A 23,646-nucleotide genomic window follows, 5' to 3' on the forward strand; every position below is an offset into this window, starting at 1 on the left:
GGGAAATTTATATAGGAATAGATTAAAGATGACAAACTATGAGAGACTCTTAACTATGTGAAAGAAACAGGGTTCCTGGAGAGGAGGTTGGTGGGGGAATGAGGTAACTGGACTACTGACTTTAAGGAGTGCACATGAGGTGATAAGTACTGGGTATTATAGCAACTGATGAATTCTAAATTCCTCATCTGAAAATAATGATGTACTATATCAGGGCTAAGTAAATTTAAATGAAGTAAAAAGACAAACAGTGATCATTAGACATAATCATTGGAAATAGAGGGCTCTGGTTATTTTATGGATGGTACTTCTTATCGGGTAGGAGGAGAAAGGTTCTATTATCAGGCAACATTTCAGCTGTGTTTGCACTCCGTTGAGCTTTTCTGAGGGAAACTGCTGAAATATATTGATCCATATCTTTGAAGATGATGAGCACCAATAAATAACAAAAATGACCAGGAGGAAACCTCCATGTGAATATTAGTGGGGTGAATATTCTAGAAAGGGAGACTCTAATGCAGCATTCCTGTGGTATATTCAAGGAGCTGTGAAAGACCAGGAATGTAATAGTAGAGAGAGACAAGAAGCAAGATCAGAAATACACACAAGGTCAGGTTATGTAGTGCCAAGACCACTAACCCTCCCTGAAGCCACAAAAAGCATGAATGTTGTCATTGTATCTTAAAAATGACCCAGATTCAATGGTTTTCAGCTACCTCGAATTTCGCTTTCATGCTGCAGAGAGAGGAGTTATGGAAAGAGGTGTGAGAACTTTTGCTGCTAGCTTCTATTTGTTCTTTAAGCTTTGATTGTGGAAGGAAACTTACAAAAGCATTCGAAAATATTTCATGGCAAAGTACTCCTTTTATATTTTACCTTTTTTTTCTATGTACCAATACAGAAAAAAAAATCCGTAACAGTATAGTCTTTCATAAACCCTTAGGATGATCTTTATTTTAGTCTAATCCCATACTATATACACCAGGAAGACCTCAGAATGAGGTCCATATCTTTATATCTGCGTAATATGTAAAGTTTTAGAAATTTGCAAAGGTCAATCAAAGAAGTAGTGTGATACTAGATTAGGTTATGTTTCCTATTCTATTATTGAGAGCTTTGTGTGACTGTGCCATCCTATAATTAATTCTCAGGTAACAGCATGCCTCCATTTCTCATTAAATACATTTTAGCAGACAGGGCCTAGAAATCCTTTACATGTTCTGTTTTCCAGCACAATCCTTGGTTTGCTGATTTCTGTTGCCATGATTTCCTGATAATCAAATTATATTATTAAAACAAAAAGAACTATTTCTGAGATCCCAACATGCGATTTGCTAACATTTAGTCTGAATTATAATTAAACCACAGCAAACTAAAAGTAAAATGAGTTTCTTTACCTGGATCAAAGAATATGTTCCAGAAGCCTAAAGGAAATGTTACCTTTAATTCTAAGAGAATTCCTTTTTTTTTTTTAATTTATTTTTTATTGGTGTTCAATTTACTAACATACAGAATAACACCCAGTGCCGGTCACCCATTCACTCCCACCCCCCGCCCTCCTCCCCTTCTACCACCCCTTGTTCGTTTCCCAGAGTTAGCAGTCTTTACGTTCTGTCTCCCTTTCTGATATTTCCCATTCATTTCTTCTCCCTTCCCTTATATTCCCTTTCACTATTATTTATATTCCCCAAATGAATGAGAACATATAATGTTTGTCCTTCTCCGACTGACTTACTTCACTCAGCATAATACCCTCCAGTTCCATCCACGTTGAAGCAAATGGTGGGTATTTGTCATTTCTAATAGCTGAGTAATATTCCATTTTATACATAAACCACATCTTCTTTATCCATTCATCTTTCGTTGGACACCGAGGCTCCTTCCACAGTTTGGCTATCGTGGCCATTGCTGCTATAAACATCGGGGTGCAGGTGTCCCGGCGTTTCATTGCATTTGTATCTTTGGGGTAAATCCATTAAATTCAGGAATTAGATAAGGCCACCTTTTATAGCTGCCATTATTATGTAATCCACTGACTTTTAATGCCAGGTCCTCAACTCCATATACTCCCAGAGATCAGGAAGTAATTAATGAAGCCAAACTGTGAAAAGACATTTAAGAAGGAATTGAAGAAGACCTTTTCCCCCATTGAAAGGGAGCAAATCCTGTCCCCAATAAGAGTCTGTCAAGACTAAGCTCTGGTGTGTTGCTGCCTAATGAGGAGCGTATATCTAAATTTGTCCCATACTATGCTTTTCAAGAGAAATCAGGCAATCATATTTTTATACATTTTAATGATTTTAATATACTGATGACCAATTATATTTATAAAATCTTAAACTAAACAAAAAATTTTGGATTAAACAAATTTAAAGTTTTCAGGTAAATTTAGCCTAGCAGCTTGTCATTTTGGAAATTCTGTGTCAAACAACAAAATAAGAGGAAAAGGAGATGAAGCAGTCAGAGGCAAACATGAAACAACACAAGTCATTATTGGCTGGTGTGTCCATCTAGTAAACCAAACCAATACAAACAACTTGCAGATTATACTATTTATTAAAAGAGTTAAGTCAAAAATTAGCATAATAATAATATTTCCAAAAGTAAGTATAATCAACAATTTAAATGAAATAAATCTCGGCCACAATAACAATGAATCATGAGATAACAGAATGGTGAATAGTCTTCCTGAAGAACACTAAACTTCTTCACAAAACACATGCAACAACTGGATTAGGTGAGTTATACAATTTGGGATGGAAGGAGTTCCCCTTTTAAAGTTGTTAATTTTGGGATCCCTTGGTGGTTTAGTGCCTGCCCAGAGCAATATCCTGGAGTCCCTGGATGGAGTCCTGCATCAGGCTCCCTGCATGGAGCCTGCTTCTCCCTCTGCCTGTGTCTGTGCCTCTCTCTGTGTGTGTGTCTCTCATGAATAAATAAATAAAAATCTTAAAAAAATAAAGTTGTTAATTTTTCCCAATTAATTGAAACACTGGGTGAATTTCTAAAAAAAACTTCCTGGAGGTGATTTGCATGGAAACGGAGAAAATGATTCTAAACTCTATGGTTGAATATATAGAAGAGACAACTGAAAAATTTCTGGGGGTTGTGGAGAGGAACCAAGAGCAATATATCATGAAGCTATAGTAATTTTTCAAATCGAGTATGCCCACAGAATAAACAAATATGTTAAGATGATAGAGTATCATGCAACAAATTCAGCTATATATATTTGATAATACAGGATGAGGCTGAAACTATTAACGTGTAAATAGATCATATTATGATAAATGACAATCAATTTGAAAAAAGTCAGAACCTGTATCACAAGGTTAACAAAAAACATTCTCAACAGAAGTTTATTTGTATGGGGGACACTAAAAACATAGAGGAAAATGATGCAGCATAAGGTAAGAATGCATTTTAAATTTAGTTACAGCAGAAATGGGAATTGGGAAATGGGATGCAAGGAAAGTACACTCGCTTCCATTTTTCATAGCTCATAATTATTTTTAATAATATAAAAACAAACTCGATTCAAAGAAAATGTAGTATTTTAAATTTCTGAACATAATGCAGAAGTCACTGGACTTCCCCTTTGCTGAAAGTAACTAGAAGCTGCACAAAATACAGGAAATATCGTTTTCAGTTTTGGATGACTGGCAACATACTCCTCGGACCCCTTAGGGAAGGGAGACAGATCAGGTGAGTGCTAGGACAGCTTCTGGCTGACCAAGAAGTCTCCAACCCCTTGTAGAGGTGAGGGGAACTGCAAATGGCTCCCCTCACCCTTGACATCACAAAACAGTTTTCTAGTAACTCTCTTGGATCTTTTATGAATTCATTTTGTCTTTTTTCCCCCTGACCAATCAAGGATTGATTTTCAGATCTCCTTTCTTTTCAACCCTTCCAATGCTTGGAGTGATTCCTTGTCCCCTTTCCTCATGACTACTACCTCATGTCAATCCCCACCCAATTCTCTTTGAAATCTTCCCCATTGGCAGATACGGTTTAATAATACCAATTTGTTCATGAAAATGTATCTCTTCTGTGAGTACAAATAAAAATTTCTCTAATGTCCTCATTCGTTCTCTGATAAATGTCCTCATTGGGTCTTAAGTATTTAGTCCACCACCACTTCTTATGTAAGAATACTGGGCATCTTTGGTGGCACAGGATAACATTGTGCTTCCATTGGCAGAAACTTTTCACATACTTATGAAGTTCATTGTATTCCTTTCTCATTAGCCCATATCAATTAAAGTAATACTTCCTGGTGCCAATTTGATTGGAATTATAAACTCAGGTACTGAAAGAGCATCACATGATAGTGCTTGATTATGAGATTTTGATGTGGTAGTGGTGGCGGCAGGTGTGTATCATACATATCAGATGGGTGATCTTCAAAGTGAAAACACAAAATTTAAAATATTCTCATATAAAACAAAATACCAAAATTAAATAGCATTAAAACTGACTTTTCAATCATGAGTTCTCCCAAATAATCTGAATTTTGATTTTTCAGGGCTATTAGGAACCAAAAAAAAATCTTTTTTCTGATACTGAACAAACATGTCAGTCAAGGAAGCTACACTAAGTCAATAATATAGAGATATTGGGAAAATTAATTTTTCCCTGCAAATACTCATACATCCAGAAGTGATTTTCAAAATATAAGAAGGGCAAAGCTTCTGCTCTCCAACTTGGACAAAGTTCCCACTTTCCTTTCCCTTTATCTTGGTCTTTGCCTTACATTGTACTCTAGCCTTCCTTTTCCCCTATATGCTCCCTTCTATGTGTTTCCTCCTGCACATTCCTCCTGCTAAACTCCCTCACTGCCTCTTCTTTCTCTCATGTGAAGAGGAATGGAAAGGATTCTCCAAGAGGCACTGATGGACTGATCCCACCTATCCCTGCCAAGTATGGGACTCTCCTTCTGTCATTACTTACAGAACTTTGAGAGGTTTTCCAGTGACAGACCAGGTTTTCACTGAGATTTCCAGCTTTTCTTAGAGGTTGAGGATCCCTCTATGTATATTCCCCAGTGAGGCAACCTTGGGCACAGATTCCGGAGCAGAATTCTCTTAGAATGACTTCTCCAAATCCCAAGTTGTCAAGATAGTCACCTACACTAATTTCCAGTTCCAAACGGATTAGTTCCATGACAACATTCATAGACTAGAATAAAATCTAGCCAAAGAATTGGTGTATGCATATACCCACACATCATTCTCTCACTAGTCAGTACATTTCTTTCTGAAAGCAAATTGGTCCAGGAAGCTAAATTATCATGTGAAGGTGAACAGATGTCAATACCATTCAACTAAGGGCCATGATAATTTCTTCAAAATGGTTATGGGCTATATGTAATCCTATTCTAATGCAATCCTCTCAGAATAAGGAGTCTATATATTTATTCTATTTATTAATTTTAATGCAATTAAATACACAAAACTATGATTAAATCTATTAATTGCTTTTATTTCCCCAAGGATAATATTATATCTCTCCTGTCCATGAAGGAAAAACAAACTGTTAAGGAAATATACATTAGGATCCCTGATTATCATGTATCAACAGAAGTCATACTTTGCTACACCATAACTTTTTCATGGCAATTTTCACTTCTGTATTTCTCAGTGTATAGATCAGAGGGTTCAGCAAGGGTGTCCCAATGGTATAAAACACAGCCACCACCTTGTCTACTGGAAATGTGGTTGCTGGGCGTGTATATATGAATATACATGGGCCAAAAAATAGGACAACCACAATAAAATGGGAGGTGCAGGTCGAAAGGGCTTTTCGCCTTCCTTCTGCACTGTGGTTTCTCAGAGAGTACAAGATGATAACATAGGAGATAAGCAAGATTGTGAAACTCACCGTGCATATGGCTCCACTGTTAGAAACAACTAGCAAATTTATTACATAAGTGTCCATGCAAGCAAGTTTCAGCAAGGGCTGCAAGTCACAGAAATAGTGATCAATCACGTTGGGACCACAGAAAGGCAATCTCAAAGCCAGGACAATTTGTGCTGAAGAGTGGATACAGGATCCCACCCAACCCAGAATCACCAGCACACTGCAGACATGCCTGTTCATGATGGTTGTGTAACGCAAGGGCTTACAAATAGCTACATAGCGATCAAAAGCCATCAGGATCAGCACGAAGATTTCCATGCATCCAAAGAAGTGGACTGCAAAGACCTGAGTCATGCACTCATTGTAGGAAATGGTCTTCTGCTGAGAAAGGGCATCCACAATCAACCTGGGAGCTGTGGTTGTAGAAAAGCAGGCATCAGCAAAGGACAGGTAAAATAGGAAGAAGTACATGGGACTCCCAAGGGTCCTGCTTCTTTTAATAGTCACTACAATGAGAAAGTTTCCCAACAGTGTGGCAAGGTAAAACATCAAGAAGACCCCAAATATTGCTTTCTGTTTTCTTGGATCCTGTGTCAAGCCAAACAGAATGAATTCATTCACACTGCTGTTCATTGCCATAGTAGTGTCTATAGGTAAGGTGAACTTGATAAGACCTTAATCTGCAAAAAAGAAGAAAAGAAATGACATTTCAGAGAAATCATTGAGCTGACCTCTGAATTCCTTCTTTTTGCTCCATGTTACCTCTAACTTCCTTTAATCCCTATGAATCTTTGTAAATCTGCAGAAGTCCCAGCCTCTCCCAGATCTCTCCATTGATTCAGAAACTAACCCAATTTGATCAAAGCCTTTGCATTTGGAGAATAAAAAGTCAATATCCTTTAAAATTTTTGATTCCTACCAAGACTGAAAGTGGCAAAACTTGTTCTTTCCTTGGTCAGGTGCCTTAACTGCCTTGAAATTTGGCCTTCATCTGAAAAATTATATCAAAATCTTGCCCTACCTTATCTTGATTTTCCCTTGAATTAAAAAGAAAATTATTTATGCTCACATATACATATACCAAGTTAATTTATTATGCATTTTATCTATATGCTTTGAAATCTGGAAAACAGTATTCCAATATTATTAACCACTCATATTGTTGGAGAAGCCCATCTGAAGAAAATATCTTCATTGAGTTCTCTCATTTTTGGGTCCCTGACATCTTCATTCCTGAGCCTATCAGTATCTTGTTTGAAATATGGTTTACAAAAATCTAAAAAGTCTTTACTTATGTCTCTTGTGCTCAATATCACCTTCACTGATGGTCAGTAGATAACAACGGTCTGAGGAATTTTGAGATTTGTCATAATTGAGGGAAATTGCTGTTTACCCTCTACTATTCTCTTAAATTGAACTCATTGAGCATCTCTGCATATGAATTCAATTTGGTATAAAATTACTAAAGATGTCTATAAACTAAATAGGGTTTTAACTCATATGTTTCTTTTTACCCTGAATTGCCTTGTTTCTAAAAATATCATTTGAAGAAAATTCCACTATTCAATATACTATGTTATGATTTTTCTGTTTCGAATTCTTGTCTGTAGCATCTATACTTTGTCATTGATATCATTGTATATCATTTTGTGTTCTGATTTTGACTTGGAATTATTATAGCAGTTTTTCCCATGCACTATACTTTCCATGGCTTAATTGTTTAATTACTTACTGACATTGTAAAATTTTTCTAAGTGGCATTTATTTAACCGTTTGTCCATCGAGATATTGATGTTGCTTCCAATTTTCACTCACACAAATAACAATTTAGAGCAATTTCTCAAGTATAGTATTGCTGTCACAAGTGCTAGAGATTGTCATTGCTATTGATACTTATTAAAAGGTTTTTCAATAATTTGTGTTCACTTAACTATATTTTTATTGTCAAATAATTCATAATATCATTAATTCTTCAAAGTACACAGCAGAATGAGAGAAGAAAATTGCAATTTGTCTCAAAATTATTGAATCTATAATTGTATTCTCCAGAAATGACTCCTTCTGTTTTTATGTGTCCTTTTACAATATTCTATTAGTATACTCATATATGTGTCCTCTTTTGTACATACAAGTATGGCCAATATTTCAAGGTTGATGATATTCCAAAAAAACTGATGAACATGCAAACACAAGTTATTTTGTGACATTATCTTATTACCTCACTGGGATAATAGTAAATAATTATATTTTATTATGTGCATATACCTTTTCGTCATAAACCACATTTAATAGTTTTATTGCATTTATTAAAAGATTTTTACTTATTTATTCATGAGAGACACAGAAGCAGAGAAGTAGGCAGAGGGAGAAACAGGCTCCATGCAGGGAACCCGACGTGGGACTCGATCCAGGTTCTCCAGGATCAGGCCCTGGGCAGAGGGCGACGCCAAACCACAGAGCCACCTGGGCTGCCCAGTTTTACTGCAAAATAGCTGATGAACATGCAGACAAACACAAGTTATTTTCTGACATTATCTTATTATCTCACTTGGATAATAGTAAATAATTATATTTTATTATGTGCATATATTTTTATCATAACCCATTTTACAGTTTTACTACATTTTTTCATGAAAAATTGCTTTTCTGTGAATTTTTAAACCTCTGTCAGTTTACATTTTGCAATCTTGATATTATATCTGGGATGGCTATTACTCTAGGAAAACATTACATTTCCTGGCCAGGAACACAGGTGCTAGATTCAGATGTCTTGAGTTCAAATCCTAGTTCCACTATATACCAGCTAGAGAAAGTCATTTTAAATATACTCATGGTATCTCTGTAGATAAAGTGAGAAAAAAAAAAAACTGGCTCAAAGTAAGTAAGAACTATGTAAGTGCCAACCTCTGCTTCTTTCACTATTATGATTTAGTTTTTCTCCTTTACTGGAACTTTTCCCCTTTTCCTATAGTCCAACCTGCTAATTTTCCCATTTTAATATAGTCTATTTCCAAAACATTTTAAAATTTTACTATCTTACTATCTACTCACATCTCTCATAACCCTACAATAATCTTTTAAGTATTGACTCACAAATATCTGGAGTTATTGTAAAGAATGGGAAAAATATTCCACTGCTCTTAATAGTTTGAGTTTTAAGATAAATATAGTTGAAATCATTCATTATGTAAGGCACACTATCATTGGTATTAGAAGAATACAAAGAGACAAGACACAAGACTACAAATTTCTAAAGAATAGCTTGGGAGTGAAAAATTCAGAATTATGTTAACAGATGAATCATAACTTTAACTGAAGAAAGACATTCTATATTACGTTTCCTGAGGTGCAGATATTCTAAAGCAGAGCAGGGAGGTAAGTTAGCACAGCGATAGTGCTTAGACACCGAAGTCACACAGCCTAGATTTGTACCCCACCCAACTGCCCACTATGGTGAGATATGTAACAAGTCCCTTGATATCTCTGTGCTTCATTTTCTTCACCAGTAAACATAAAAGCAAAGTAATCTACTTTTTAGGGTTTCTATGAAGGCTAAATAATTCAGGATGTACAAAGCATGGGAGATGGAGATCTGTGCACCTGCAATTGCAATAATTGCTTTCATTAGGATTATTAGTATCAATTTTCCATTATGATGATTAATATCAACTTTCAGAGATATTAATCTACCTTGTTAATTTGCCCATAAAACAAATGCACAACTGTTTCACACACTAATGTTCTGAATGGCAGACCTGTCACAACTGATTAGACATAATCACCATAACACCATCATCATTGAGAGGCCAGAGTTAACCCTAGGGTTCATTCTTCGTGTGGTACATTTTATGGATTTGGATAAATGTTAAGGACATGCATCCATCATTATAATATCATACAAAGCATTTCCACTGCCCTAAAAGCAGAATCATTTTAGATTCCCAAAACATAGAAGATAATTCTTTTCATGTAGTGTCTAATATTCATTAAATTCTGAATAAAATCTCTCATACTATTTTTGTTGAAAGAAAACAGCAGATTGAGTGAGATACACATGACTTTGCATTACGAGCATTATTAGTTCATACATACCACAAAATCAGGTTGGTATTTCACAAACATCAGTACTACAAATGGCCAGTCCTAGAATTCATTAGGTGGACGTTCCATGTTTCTAAGCAGAAAGAAAGGACATAATTTCAGATATTCCCTCTTCTCCTCATCCTCTATCCTCTACCTCTTTTAATCGCCTTACTAGAACTTGAAAAGAAATGGAATCTAAAAATATGATGAATCATGAATATGATAAAATGGTTACTATGGTTTTCTAAAGCAATGGCTGAAATATTCACCATGATATTGAAAGCCCTCGAACACAGTACCATAATCTTGCTTACCACATTTCCTTCCGTGCCTCTGGGTATGTATGCTCCAGGCACACCTGACACTTGCTGTCCTTCATAAGTATGCCCCCACACCATCACATTCACTAAACTTTCAGTATGTCTTAGTGACAAATACCTTCCTCTGATACAACCTCCACTCTGCATTGCTAACTGTACACACAGTACCAAGTTCAGATGCCATCTCCTCAGCAAAACATCCAAGTTTTCCTGAACACTCTCTTTGCTAATTGCATTTCAATTGTAAAAAAAAAAAATCTGTGTGTGTGTGTGTGTGTGTGTGTCAGAGAAAGAGAGAGAGTCTGTGTATAGAGAATCAATCCTTAATTATAGCCTTCTTCATTTTTGTTTTAATATCTTTGTTCATCTGATTTTAAATTTCATAAGGTAGGTTCATATTGTTCTATTTTGGGCAAATCAGCCTAGATTGGTAGGCAGTTTAGCAGAGAGAAGTAACAAAGAAACCAGTACCAGAACTCTAGCTTTTGTGCTCCATGACAACCTCTCCTTCTTGGACACTCCACCCACTACTGCCATGAGAAGCAAAAGACTCCAGCCACTCCAGTGATGCCAGCATAAAGCTAGAAACCATAAATAGGTAAGCAACAAAACCATGGACACATCCATTACATGTCCTGACTATCAAATGGATGGAAAATTCAGGATAAGTCAAAAGAAGAGACCAGCATTTATAGTTATATTTAAATACAGTTCAAGGCTGAGCAAAGCACCTTGCTAGAGGCAAAAGGGTGCTTCATCCTAGGATTTCACTAGAGTTTACTTCTCATTCCTCCACTCCATAGAACATCCCTTACTCCAACACCAGAAAGAAAATGTAATTCTTACATGACAGTGGGTTTGGGCAGCCAACATTATAGTCATTAATGTCAGAACAGTAGTATCATAGTGCCATAGAATCATGGTAACAACACTATCTATGCATACTGATTGCATGTGGTCAGTATACAGCCTTTCCTTTTCCTGACCTTAAGCCTTGCAAGTAAGAAATCCGCCTGTGTAGGATAATATACCTCTACACCCTTCAATGTACCCCTCATTCAATAAGAATTGGTCTGGAGACAGTGCTGCATCAAAGACAGTGAAAGACAGAAACCCTGACGCATCAGAATCTTCTCATCACTGAGAGAAATATGTTCCTGACACGTCACGCTTCTCAGAGATTGAAAGAATTACATAATGACAACTGCCAGAAATCCAGTGCTGAATGGAAATCAAAAAAGAACATCGTTTAGTTGGGCTTAAAAACTTACCATTTTTCTCGTACAGAAAGAGATGAGATCCAATAGAGATACCATAGTTTTTGCTCTTGCAAATCAGATTTATTTTGAAGATGAATCAATCATGTGCAGTGTGTTTGCAATATGCAATCTATATTTCGAATACATCTACTAGGCTTTCCATTGCAGGATCTATGGGGAGAGAAGACATACCACAGGTTGCCAATATTTCATAGAAGCTTGGACTAGACTCTTCAATAAGTTTTGCAATATCAGCATAAAGTTTCTTACTTCTACTGCTAGAACTTTTAGAATATAAAGGAAATATTCCCAGTATAATGTGATGGAAACATTTCTCTAAAGGCAGCTCTAGTACCCCAAAACAATTCCTTGGCAGAGCATATGGATTAAATATTTCTTCTTCCTCCAATGATATTTATAGAGATTTCATAGAAGTTCACAAATATCCAGGCTTTGGAGGGATAAGGGCTGTGACCTTCCGAACCCAACCCCAAAGGATATGCTCTTTAAACTACTTAGCTCAGTCACTCCTGGACCACTGCAAACCATGGCGCTAAGTAATCCCAGACAAGGCTGTCAAGAGGCAGATTCTGTCCACAGAGTCTTTCTCTCCTCCTAGACTCCGAAGGGATCCATCTCATTTCAGTTACCAACTTGCTCCACTGGTGTCCCTGCTCTAAGGACAAAGTATGCCTTTCAAGTCACACTGAAGTATAGACTAAGAGTTCCCAAAGGCTTTAGTCTTACACTGAATCTTTTCTAACAACACACAAAGCTCTGAGCACAGGTACACACTCCAACACATGTGATATGATTGAATTCTAGTTCATGATTTATGTCTCTGTGACTTTAAGAAAGTTTCTTAACCTCTCCCAGTTTCTTATTATAGAAAATGTTACTGTAGAACAATAATTATTATTCATCTAATGATACTGACAAAATATAAATAATTAAAATGAAAATACTAGTTAAAATTTCTCTAATACTTTGAAGATGTTAAGTTGTATGTATAGAAAGAAGAAAGTGGAAATGAAAATACTTTTACAGATTTTTTTGTTTTTAAAGCAACTTAAGTTACAGTTTTTGTACAACAAAATGCACATTTTTTTTTGTTTAAACAATTCTACACATTGCTTAGTGCTCACCATGACAGGTGTACTCTCAATCTCCTCCTCCTTTTCATCCACTTGCCCACCTCCCCTTTGGCAACTACCCTTTTGTTCTCTGTATTTAAGTGTATGAGGTTTTTTTTTATTGTCTCCTATTTCTTGATAATTTGCCTTCTTTCTTAAATATGCATATAAGTGAATTCATATGGTATTTGTCTTAGTATGTCTGACTTATCTCACTTAGCTTTAGACTGTCTCAACCCATCCATATTATTGCAAAAATATCTTTGGGTAAACACTCAGTAGTGGAATTACTGAATCATATGGAAATACTATTTTTCATTCTTGAGGAACCTCCATCATGCTTTCCACAGTGGCTGCACCAGTTTACATTTCCACTAGCAGAGTATGAGGGCTCATTTTATTCCACGTCTTTACCAACACTACTTATTTCTTTTAAAAAAATTTTTAGCCATTCTGACAGGTGTGAGGTGATATCCCATTGTGGTTTTGATTTGCAGTTCCCTGATGATGAGTAATATTGAACATCTTTTCATGTGCTCACTTGTTCTTTCTCTGTCTTCTTGGGAAAATGTCTATTCAGGTCCTCTGTCCATTATTAAGTCAGATTTTTGGTCTTTGTGGTGGTGTCTTATATACATTTTTTATATCTTTTAGATATTAATCCCTTATCATTTTTATCTATCTCCATGTATACTTTTATTTCTTATTTGATTGTTTGGTTGACCTATTCATTGTTTAGGAGCAGGCTATTTTGCCTCCATGTATTTGTGTTCTTTCTAGGTTTCTTTTTGCGAGTACTCCTAGTTTCATACTTCTGTGGTCAAAAAAGGTGTACAATATGATTTCAGTCTTTTTTAATTTGTTAAGTCTTGTTTGTTTCATAGCCTAATATAGGATCTAGTTAAGAAAATGTCCCCTGTACACCTGAAAAAAATGCATCTTCTGCTGAATTGGGATATATTGTTCTGAATATGTTAGGTCCACTTGGTCAAATCTGTCATTCAAAGCTCCTCATTTCTTGTTGATTTTTTGTCTGGAAGATCTATCTATTGATGTAAGTGAGGTGTTAGAATTCCCTACTATTATTGTATTACTGTCAATTTCTTCCTTTGTGTCTGTTAATAGTTGTTTTATGTATTTAGGTACACCCATGTTTGGCGCATAAAGATTTATAACTGTTTTATCCTCTTGTTGAACTCACTTCAGACCTAAAGACACACAGAAATTAAAAAAGAAAGGGATGGAAAAACATTTACAATGCAAAAAGAAGCAAAAAGAAATCTAAGGCAACAATACTAATATCAGACAAAATAGGTGAGTCATGTCGTGTCTCTCCTCTGATCAAAGCTCTCCAGTGGTGCTCCACTTCACTTGATCAAAAGGGAAGTCATGTAATGCAACCTATAAGGCTTTATGGGATCTGGACCCATCGCTTCCTCTCTGATCTTATCTAGTACTCTCTATTTTACCATCTCACTAGCCTCATACCCTACAAGACATTACTGCAGTGTATATCTACATGGCTGACTCGCATATCCCCTCACTCTCTTCAAGTATTTATTCAGATGTGATCTCCCCCATGAAGACTATTCTGACCACCTATTTAAAGCTGCAGACTGGGAAGAGAGTTAAGATGATGGAGTAGTAGGTGGTTTTCATTTTGTCTGGTCCCTGGAAATCAGCTAGATAGCTATCAAATCATTCTAAACACCTGCAAAATCAACCAAGATGTGAGATAAAAATTACTACAATTCTATAAACTGAAAAGCAACTCCTTTTTGCAAAGTATGAGGTGTCAAGATGTGCATCAGAGGCAAACTATGGAAAGATAAACCATGTGGGGATGGAGCCTCCATAAGCCAAGTACTGGAAAGTAATAAAAGTGGTGGAGTGCAAAATCGAACTTTTAGAAGTTTGCCGGAAAGGCACTCAGGAAGTGAATCAGAGTGGAATCCTAGGTGGAACAGTGTAGTCTTAAGGTCCCCATGGTCAGAGAAAGAACGGAAGTGCCGGAGTGTGGCAGAGTTCCCAGGTACTGTAGCAGGAAGGCCAGTTGCAAACAGCGAGCCCAGGAGCCAGCTTTCTGCTCCATGTTGCCAGAAACCATAATCTGCATCATGGTCAGGTGACTGCTCTCCAAGTAGAGGCTCAGGAAGTAGCAGAACCCAGTTGAGATCCTCTTCCTGTCCCAGGAGGAGCAGGGTTGGTGTACCCCACCAGGAGTCTGTAAAGTTTGGAGACTTGAAATGAGGCCCTGTGCCTGAGATAAAAATGCCCAGTCACAGGTGGGGTGAACACAGAGTGCAGACTGAAACCAGGGAGACAAGAATGATTTACTGTTTTTCCCTAAGGGTACACTGAAGAGAAGGGAGCATGAACTTTCAGCTTCAGTCCTGAAGATTGAGGGAAGGGGAGCTACCATTTTTATTTTCATCCTTAAAACTTTGGGTAAAGCCTTCAGGGAACAAAAGCCACATAGAGCAATCTGGAGCCTTTCACTCTCAGCCCGGCCCGCTGGCGAGGGCAGTTCAATTCCACCCATAGCAAAGACCTAAGAATCAAAGTAATAGTCTCCTCCCCCAGAAAACCATCCGGAACATGCAGTTAACTCCAAGTCTATCAATCACATAGAACTGCAGAACTCCAGTGCAAGGGGAAAATAGTGTGTAGAATTAGTGTATTTTTTCATGATTCTTTAGTTTTTCAATTATTTTTTTCCTCTTCAGCTAATTTCTTATTTTATCAACTCTTTTTTAAGTCTTTTTTAATTTTAATTTTTACAGTTACATTTTATCCCTTCATTGTATATGTATATGTGTGGGGGGGGTCTCTTTTCTTTATAATTTTGCAATCTGGTTTCTTCTAACAAACAGACCAAAATACACCCAGGATCTAGTGTATTGTACTGTTCAGCTGTTTCATTGTATTCTCCCTCTCTCTCTCTCTCTCTCTCTCTCTCTCCCTCTCCCTCTCCCTCTCCCTCTCCCTCTTTTTTGTTTTTCTTTTTTTGGGGGGAGGGGTGGTGGGTGTTTTTTGTTTTGTCTTGTTTCTGTCTCTTCTGATTTGGTTAGTGTATATTTCTCTGGGGTTGTTGTTGCTATTTCAGTATTTTGTTCTTTTGTTCTATTCTCTGGACAGAATGACAGTATGGAAGAACTCACTCAAAAAAAGAGAACAAGAGGCAGTATTCACTGCCAGGAACCTAATAGGTATGGATAGAAGGAAGATGTTGGAACTAGATTCAGAATAATGATTATAAAGATACTAGCTAGCTAGGCTTGAAAAAAGTATAGAAGACACCAGAGAATCCCTTTCTAGCATAATAAAATAACTAAAATCTAATGAGGTCAAAACCAAAATGGCTACTACTGAGATACAATAAAAAGTGGAGTCTCTAACTGCTAGCATAAATGAGACAGAAGAGAGGATCAATGACACAGAAGACAAAATGAAGGAGAAAAACAAAACTGAGGAAAAAAGAGATAACTACTGGATCACAAGAGGAGAACTTGAGAGAAAAGTGATACCACAAAATGAAACAATGTTTGAATAATTAGGGTCCAGAAGAAGAGGAAAAAGTAAGAGGGAGAGGGGAAGAAGGTATATATGAGCTTATTATAGCTGAAAACTTCTCTAATCTGGGGAAGGAAAAAGGCATTCAACTCCAGAAGGAACAGAGAATCCCCCTCAAAATCAATAAAAATAAGTCAACATCTCAACATATAACACTGAAGCTTGTAAATTTCATAGACAAAGAGAAAATTCTGAAAGCAGCTCAGGGCAAGAGGTCCTTAACCTATGAGGGTAGAAACATAAGACTGGCAGCAGTCCTATCCACAGAGACCTGGCAGGCCAGAAAGGACTGGCATGATAAATTCAGGGTGCTAAATTAGAACAATATGCAGCCTAGGATACTTTATCAACAAGGCTGTCATTCAGAATAGGTGAGATGAAGAGCTCCAGACAAAGAGAAACTAAAAGAATTTGTGATCACTAAGTCATTCCTGCAAGAAATATTAAAGGGGATCTGGTAAGTGAAGACAGAGCCCAAGACTAACACAGACATAGCGATGATATACAGAAACAACTCGGAGCATGGAGCCTGCTTGTGATTCTCTCCCTCTGCCCCTCAACACTACCTCTCTAGAAAAAAAATTAAAAAAAAAATAAAAAAGAAATAAAAATTAAAGAAAAAGAAAAAGAAAAAAAGAAAAAAAATTAAAAAAGGAAAGTCAAGTAAGAAAAAGAGATCAGGCATGTTAATAGGAATTTGGGAATTTGGTATTAAATAGGCATATCAGAAAGGGAGACAGAACATGAGAGACTCCTAACTCTGGGAAACGAACCAGGGGTGGTGGAAGGGGAGGTGGGTGAGGGGTGCGGGTGACTGGGTGACAGGCACTGAGGGGGGCACTTGATGGGATGAGCACTGGGTGTTATTCTATATACTGGCAAATTGAACACCAATAAAAAATAAATTTATGAAAAAAATTTAAAAAATAAATAGGCATATGGGAAGCCTCATTGAAGAGAGATTAGAATAATGCCATAAGTAGATGCATACATATTTTAAGCAGAAAAAGCCTGCCAGATATCATCAAGAAATTACACAGAAGCCAGTATGGGTGGAGCCAAGGCAGGAAGTGTGGAAATACCAGAAGAGGCCAAAGGGGCAACAGAAGATCAAATCTTTGTAAGAATTTGATCTTTTCTATGAGAAAAATGGAATCATTGCAGGGTTTTAAGCAGATAAGTGTGCTATGCTGAAAATAGACTTAGCAGAGCAAAAGTGGAATTAGGGACAATTCTGAGTTCATGACTATGATTTAAGTGAAAGATAATAGTAGTTCAGACTGGGATTGAAGGAGATTTGGTGGGAAAATAGATCACATCCTGCAATATATTTTGAAGGCAAACAATGTTTTTCTAGCAGATTAGTTCAGACAAAGATAGAAGGAGATTTGGTGGGAAAATTGATCACATTCTGCTTATATTTTGATGACAAACAATGTTTTCCCAGCAGGTTAGGTTACCAATTGTTTTTTTTTACTTCCATGTTTTGGGCCTGGGAAACTGGAAGGATGGAATTTTCTGGGGAAGGCCACAGGTGTAGTATATTTGATTGCAAGGTCAGTCATTATTGGTCTCCCTGGCCAGGATGGGACCAGCAAGGGTGCTCAGCCTAGTGGTTCTCAGGGAGAGGATCCCAGTGGTTCTGGGGATCTAGAGAGTTCAGGACATAGAAGGGAAGCATGGTGGCATGCCTGCATCTCTTCTCCTGCAGCACCTCCCCTACCACAAATTTGTAGTGCTATTCACAGATGACCTGGGCCATATTTCCCAGTGGAGCTCCATTATGGCTGGGAATCTGGCAGACATGATATTTACCATTGTGATATATCCTATAGACCTCATCAAAAACAGGTTAATTGTGTAGAACATGATGGAATCAACTTACAGAGGGATCCTCTGTGCTTTTTCTACTGTTATCAATAGGAAGGGTTCCTGTCCCATTATCAAGGGGTTTTCTTTACTATTGTAGGTGCTCTTTCTTTCTCTGCTGATTCCCTTCTAGTTTTTTATGAACTTAAATTCTAGACTGGACCGTGAGATTGGCTCTCTCCTCTAGAATTTTGCCAGTGCCTTCTTGGCTACTTAGGTGGCCCAGACCCTCTCCTTTGCCTTCAACATAGTGAAAAGAAAGTTGAAAGCTCAGAACCTGTACCATCCTCACTGTGGAGGAGTAGATGTCCACTTCTCAAGAGCAGACACTGCTTCCCACAGTGAAAGCCCCAGGGGTACTGGACTCTGGAATGGACTGTCAATTTACTGAAGATCCTTCCTTATTTTGGCCTTATGTTTGGCAACTTTGAGTTTTGCAAGAGAATCTGTCTTTACCAAAATTGTTACATTGTGTCTCTTCTGAGCTATAAATTAACTCCAGGGCTGGATCAGAGCTTGAAGCCCCAGGAATTATGGAAATTTATTTTTTTAATTTATTTATTCACAAGAAACACACACAGAGAGAGGCAGAGACACAGGCAGAGGGAGAAGCAGGCTCCATGCAGGGAGCCCGAAGTGGGACTTGATCCCAGATCTCCAGGATCAGGCCTTGGGCTGAAGGTGGCGCTTAACTGCTGAGCCACCCGGGCTGCCTGAATTATAGAAATTTAAAAAGTTCTTTAGGGCTGCCTGGGTATTTCAGTTGGTTAAGTGGCTGACTTTTTATCTCAGTTCAGGTCTTGATCGAAGGGTTGTGAGTTCAAGCTCCTTATTGGGCTCCATACTGGGGTATGGAGCCAACTGAAAAAAAAAAAAAAAGTTTGGGATACCTGGGTGGCTCAGCAGGTTGAGCATCTGCCTTTGGCACAGGGCGTGACTCCAGAATCCTGGGATCGAGTTCCACATTGGGCTCCCTGCATGGAGCCTGCTTCTCCCTCTGCCTGTGTCTCTGCCTCTCTCTCTCTCTCTCTCTGTGTCTCTCATGAATAAATAAATAAAATATTTTTTAAAAGTTATGCAAAACTGAACAACCAAAGTCTAAAGAACCATTTCTTTAAAATCAAATAAAAATGTACTGACTGAGGGGCACCTGGGTGGTTCGGTTTGTTAAATGTCTGCCTTTAGCTCAGGTCATGATCCCTGAGTCCTGGGAATGAACCTTGCATTGGGCTCCCTACTTAGTGTGGTGTCTATATACACCCCCCTCTATCTGCCTATCCCCCCTGCTTGTGCTCTCTCTTTCTCTGTCAAATAAATACATAAAATATTTTTTTAAAAAGGAACACCTGGGTGGCTCAGTGGATGAGTGTCTGCCTTTGGCTCAGGGCATGATTCTGGAGTCCTGGGACTGAGTTTCACATCAGGCTCTCTCCATGGAACCTGCTTTTCCTCCCTCTGCCTATGTCTCTGCCTCTGTCTCTGTGTCTTTTGTGAATATATAAATAAAATCTTTAAAAATAATAAATAAATAAATAAATAAATAAATAAATAAATAAATAAATAATAAATAAAAAGTACTGACCGAAGGCATGCTACAATCACAGGTAGATGTAGCCTCATATTGTGTACACATGGAGTGATGAGAGGATATTGTTGTCTGCTGCTCTTGGAAATGTGAAGATTAAGCCATACTATTCCTCTGAGCTCCAAACCGAACACCTGTGCCATGGGAAAGTTTCCCAACGTAACTGTCTCATGATGGCATTTCACCAGATTTGATAGCAAAACATAGCAGTAATGAAATATGTGATTTACACTCTGAATGTAAATGTGCAATTTATACAATACCAAAGAAAGGACATTCCTGTGGCACCTTGAAGCAACAAGTAGTTGAAGACTGAGCAGATACCATGCCACGAACTCAGCCACAGGGTCACAGCTTGCACTAAACTACATCAGCCTAGTTTTGCTCAACTTGACTCAAGACTTCAGTACAATCATTCTGGATTTCATAATCTTTGCTGACTTCTGAAATAGCTAACATTTAAAAGTTATCACTACCATAGTAGAATTATGCTTCTTTATTTAAATGTGAAGCAGCACAGGCTTAGGTGTTTCAGGAATCTTGCTTTTCTGGAAGGCAGTTTTTACCATGATTGTTTAATTATGCCTTCAATGACCTTCTTCCAGGTGAAGTCATGTACAGTTTAAGTGGTCTGAATTCTCTGCATTTTTAACGTGCTTTGCAAGCCTACCCTGAAAATAAATTATCTAGTCAAGTTATTCTCACAAGATGTCCTTGTTGCCTAGAAAGAATCAAATAGAACATTTGACACATATCAAAAACAAAAAATATAACTGAAAAAAACACTTTAGGCTAATCATCTTTACTAGATTTTTTAAAAATCAGATTTCAAATTGTTTCACCTTGAGAACTCTATGTTAAGTTTATATAACTGTCCTTTCAAATAGTGCCTATCTATTTATTTAAAAATTTCTAATATTATTGTTAATTTATACACACACAGGTTTCCAGTATGTTGAAAGTATTTTTCCTTATTAAATTTCTTTTGTGGGGCCCTGAGTGGAACAGTAGTTGAGCATCTGTCTTTGGCTCAGGGCATGATCTCAGGTCCTGGGATCAAGTCTTGCACTGGGATCCCCACAGAGAACCTGCTTCTTCCTCTGCCTGTGTCTCTGCCTTTCTCTTTGTATCTCTCATGAATAAATGAATAAAATCTTAAATATAAATAAATAAACAAACTTAGTTTTGAAGGGGAAAAATCAGTCATTAAATACGAAGATATCTTTTAGATATATAAAGGAAAGTGTCAAGCCAGTAGTTGAGTATACAAGTCTGGCATTCAAGTGGGAGGTCTGGGTTGAAAATATAAATGCAGAAGTCATCAGCATAGAGATGGTATTTAAAGCCACAAGACCCCCTTATTTTATTTTACTTTTAATGTAACTTATGAAATGAAATTTTCCTCTGAGCTTTACTGTTCTAAATACATGCATTTTCAGAGAAATCTCAGCTAATCAGAATTTATAGAAAAAGAGAAAAAAGAGCTTCCTGATCATCAATGACCTTCCATAAACACTCCTTTAGCAGAGTTTCCTAAAACTCAAGGTGAAAAGATTTCTCTCCATAATATCATCTCCATTACCACTTCTTTCTCCTCTTCTCTTTCCTTCCCCTCTCTTTCTATAGCAATACTAAACTACAGCAATTAATAGCCAAGCTAAATATGTGGCAAAGGTAGCAAGGCAAGTAGCTTATTGATGCTTTATGTTACCAATCGAGAAATTCCTCCCTCATCATCTACAGGATTTGTACTTTTAAAAAAAATTTATTTTTTTTTTACACTTTTCATTTAAATTCAATTTGCCAATATATAGCATAACACCCAGTGGTCATCCCATCAAGTTCCCTCCTCAGTGCCCATCACCCAGTTACCCCATCGCCCCACCCACTTCCCTTTCTGCAACCCTTTGTTTGTTTCCAAGAGTTAGAAGTCTCTCATGGTTTGTCTCCCTCTCTAATTTTTCCCACTCAGTTCCCCTCCTTTCCCTTGTGATCCCTTTCTCTATTTCTTATATTCCATGTATGAGTGAAACCATATTATGATTGTCCTCTGATTGACTTATTTCACTCAGCATAATACGTAGTTCCATCCATGTAGAAGCAAATGGTGGGTATTCGTCATTTCTAATGGCTGAGTAATATTCCATCATATATATAGACCACATTTTCTGTATCCATTCGTCTGTTGAAGGACACCGTGGCTCCTTTCACAGTTTGGATATTGTGAACATTGCTGCTATGAACACTGAGATGCAGATGTCCCAGAATTTCACTACATCAGTATCTTTGGGGTAAATACCCAGTAGTACAACTGCTGGGTCCTAGGGTAGCTCTATTTTTAACTTCTTGAGAAACCTCCACACTGTTTTCCAGAGTGGCTGCGCCAGTTTGCATTCCCACCAACAGTGCAAGAGGGTTCTCCTTTCTCCACATCCTCTCCAACATTTGTTGTTTCCTATCTTGTTAATTTTAGCCATTCTCACTGGTGTGAAGAGGTATCTCATTGTGGTTTTGATTTGTATTTCCCTGATCGCAAGTGATATGGCACATTTTTTCATGTGCTAGTTGTCCATGTATATGCTTTCTTTGGAGAAATGTCTGTTAATGTCTTCTGCCCATTTCATAATTGGATTGTTTGTTTCTTGGGTGTTGAGTTTGATAAGTTCTTTATAGATCTTGGATGTTAACCCTTTATCTGATATGTCGCTAGCAAATATCTTCTCCCATTCTGCGGGTTGTCTTTTAGTTTTGTTGATTGTTTCCTTCGCTGTGCAGAAGCTTTATATCTTAATGAAGTCTCAATAGTTCATTTTTGCTTTTGTTTTCCTTGCCTTCATAGATGTATCTTGCAAGAAGTTGCTGTGCCCAAGTTCATAAAAGCTGTTGCCTGTGTTCTCCTCCAGAATTTTGATGGATTCTTGTCTCACATATAGATCTTTCAACCACTTTGAGTTTATCTTTGTATATGAATGGTGTTGGGAAAATTGGACAGCCACACGCAGAAGAGTGAAACTGGACCATTTTCTTACATCATGCACAAAGATATTTATTTATTTTAGAGTGTGAGTAGGGGGAAGGGCAGAGGGAAATAATCTTCAAGCGGACTCCCCTCTGAACATGGAGTCTGACATGGTGCTTGATCTCACAACGCATGAGATCATAATCTGAGCAGAAACCAAGAGTCAGACACTTAACCAACTGAGCTACTCAGGCTCCCCTCTAGGATTTGTGCTTTGAGAGATTTTTCCAGTACAGGAGAGGAGCTTTAAATAAATCTTCCAAACTTTTATCCTCAAGGAGGCATATTTATGCAGTCTCTCAGAGTGGCTTTAGATCATCTGCTACACTTCAGGCTTGTCATCGGATCCGTAGGAAAATATTCTTGATTATATTTATTCTCACAGACTCATTGCCCACTTTCACAGGGACTGGCTGCTGTTGTCCATACTCATTAGTTAACAGTACCTGAACTACAATGTAAATCTAATGAAATACATGAAAAATATAAACCAAAACACCAAAGTGTTTATTCCACTCACTGGTCAATACTTTTATCTCCAAGGAGAAAAATCTCTAAAAGAAGCCAAATTACCATTCAAGTTTGTTTAATAAAGGTAGAATTCAAGAAGCCATAGCCTGAAACTTTTCTCCAAACCCAGAAGCAAATATGCCATGCTAGGCAACCAAGCAATCTTATCCACTAGTCAGTGAAACATTTCCTTGCGTCTTCCCTTTTGGGATGAAATATTATAACATTAGCTCTGTTCTTTGTCAGTCATTGCTTTTTACATATGTATTATTTTATCAATGAGTGTTGATTTTTATAATATAACTCTCAGAATTGTATAAAATTGTCACCAATTCACCAATCAACAGTTAGGAAAATGCCCATGGACACACATTACAAATATATGTGAATCTAAGAATATGAACAAATAATGACAAATAAATACAATGAACAAAGA

The 23,646-nt window shown here is 37.4% G+C and overlaps 1 protein-coding gene and 1 pseudogene across 1 annotated transcript; one reads left to right on the plus strand and one right to left on the minus strand.

Annotated features, from left to right (window-relative positions):
* Window positions 1-5,583: 5,583 nt before the first annotated feature.
* On the minus strand, window positions 5,584-6,498 carry LOC112663616 (olfactory receptor 4C11-like). Its single transcript, XM_025452688.1, has one exon. It carries the CDS (start codon window positions 6,496-6,498, stop codon window positions 5,584-5,586), a length of 915 nt encoding a protein of 304 aa, XP_025308473.1.
* An 11,416-nt stretch (window positions 6,499-17,914) lies between these two features.
* On the plus strand, window positions 17,915-18,624 carry LOC112663108 (solute carrier family 25 member 43-like; annotated as a pseudogene).
* Window positions 18,625-23,646: the final 5,022 nt, after the last annotated feature.

Source organism: Canis lupus, chromosome 18, assembly GCF_003254725.2.
Source record: "Canis lupus dingo isolate Sandy chromosome 18, ASM325472v2, whole genome shotgun sequence".
NCBI classification, from domain to species: Eukaryota; Metazoa; Chordata; class Mammalia; order Carnivora; family Canidae; genus Canis; species Canis lupus.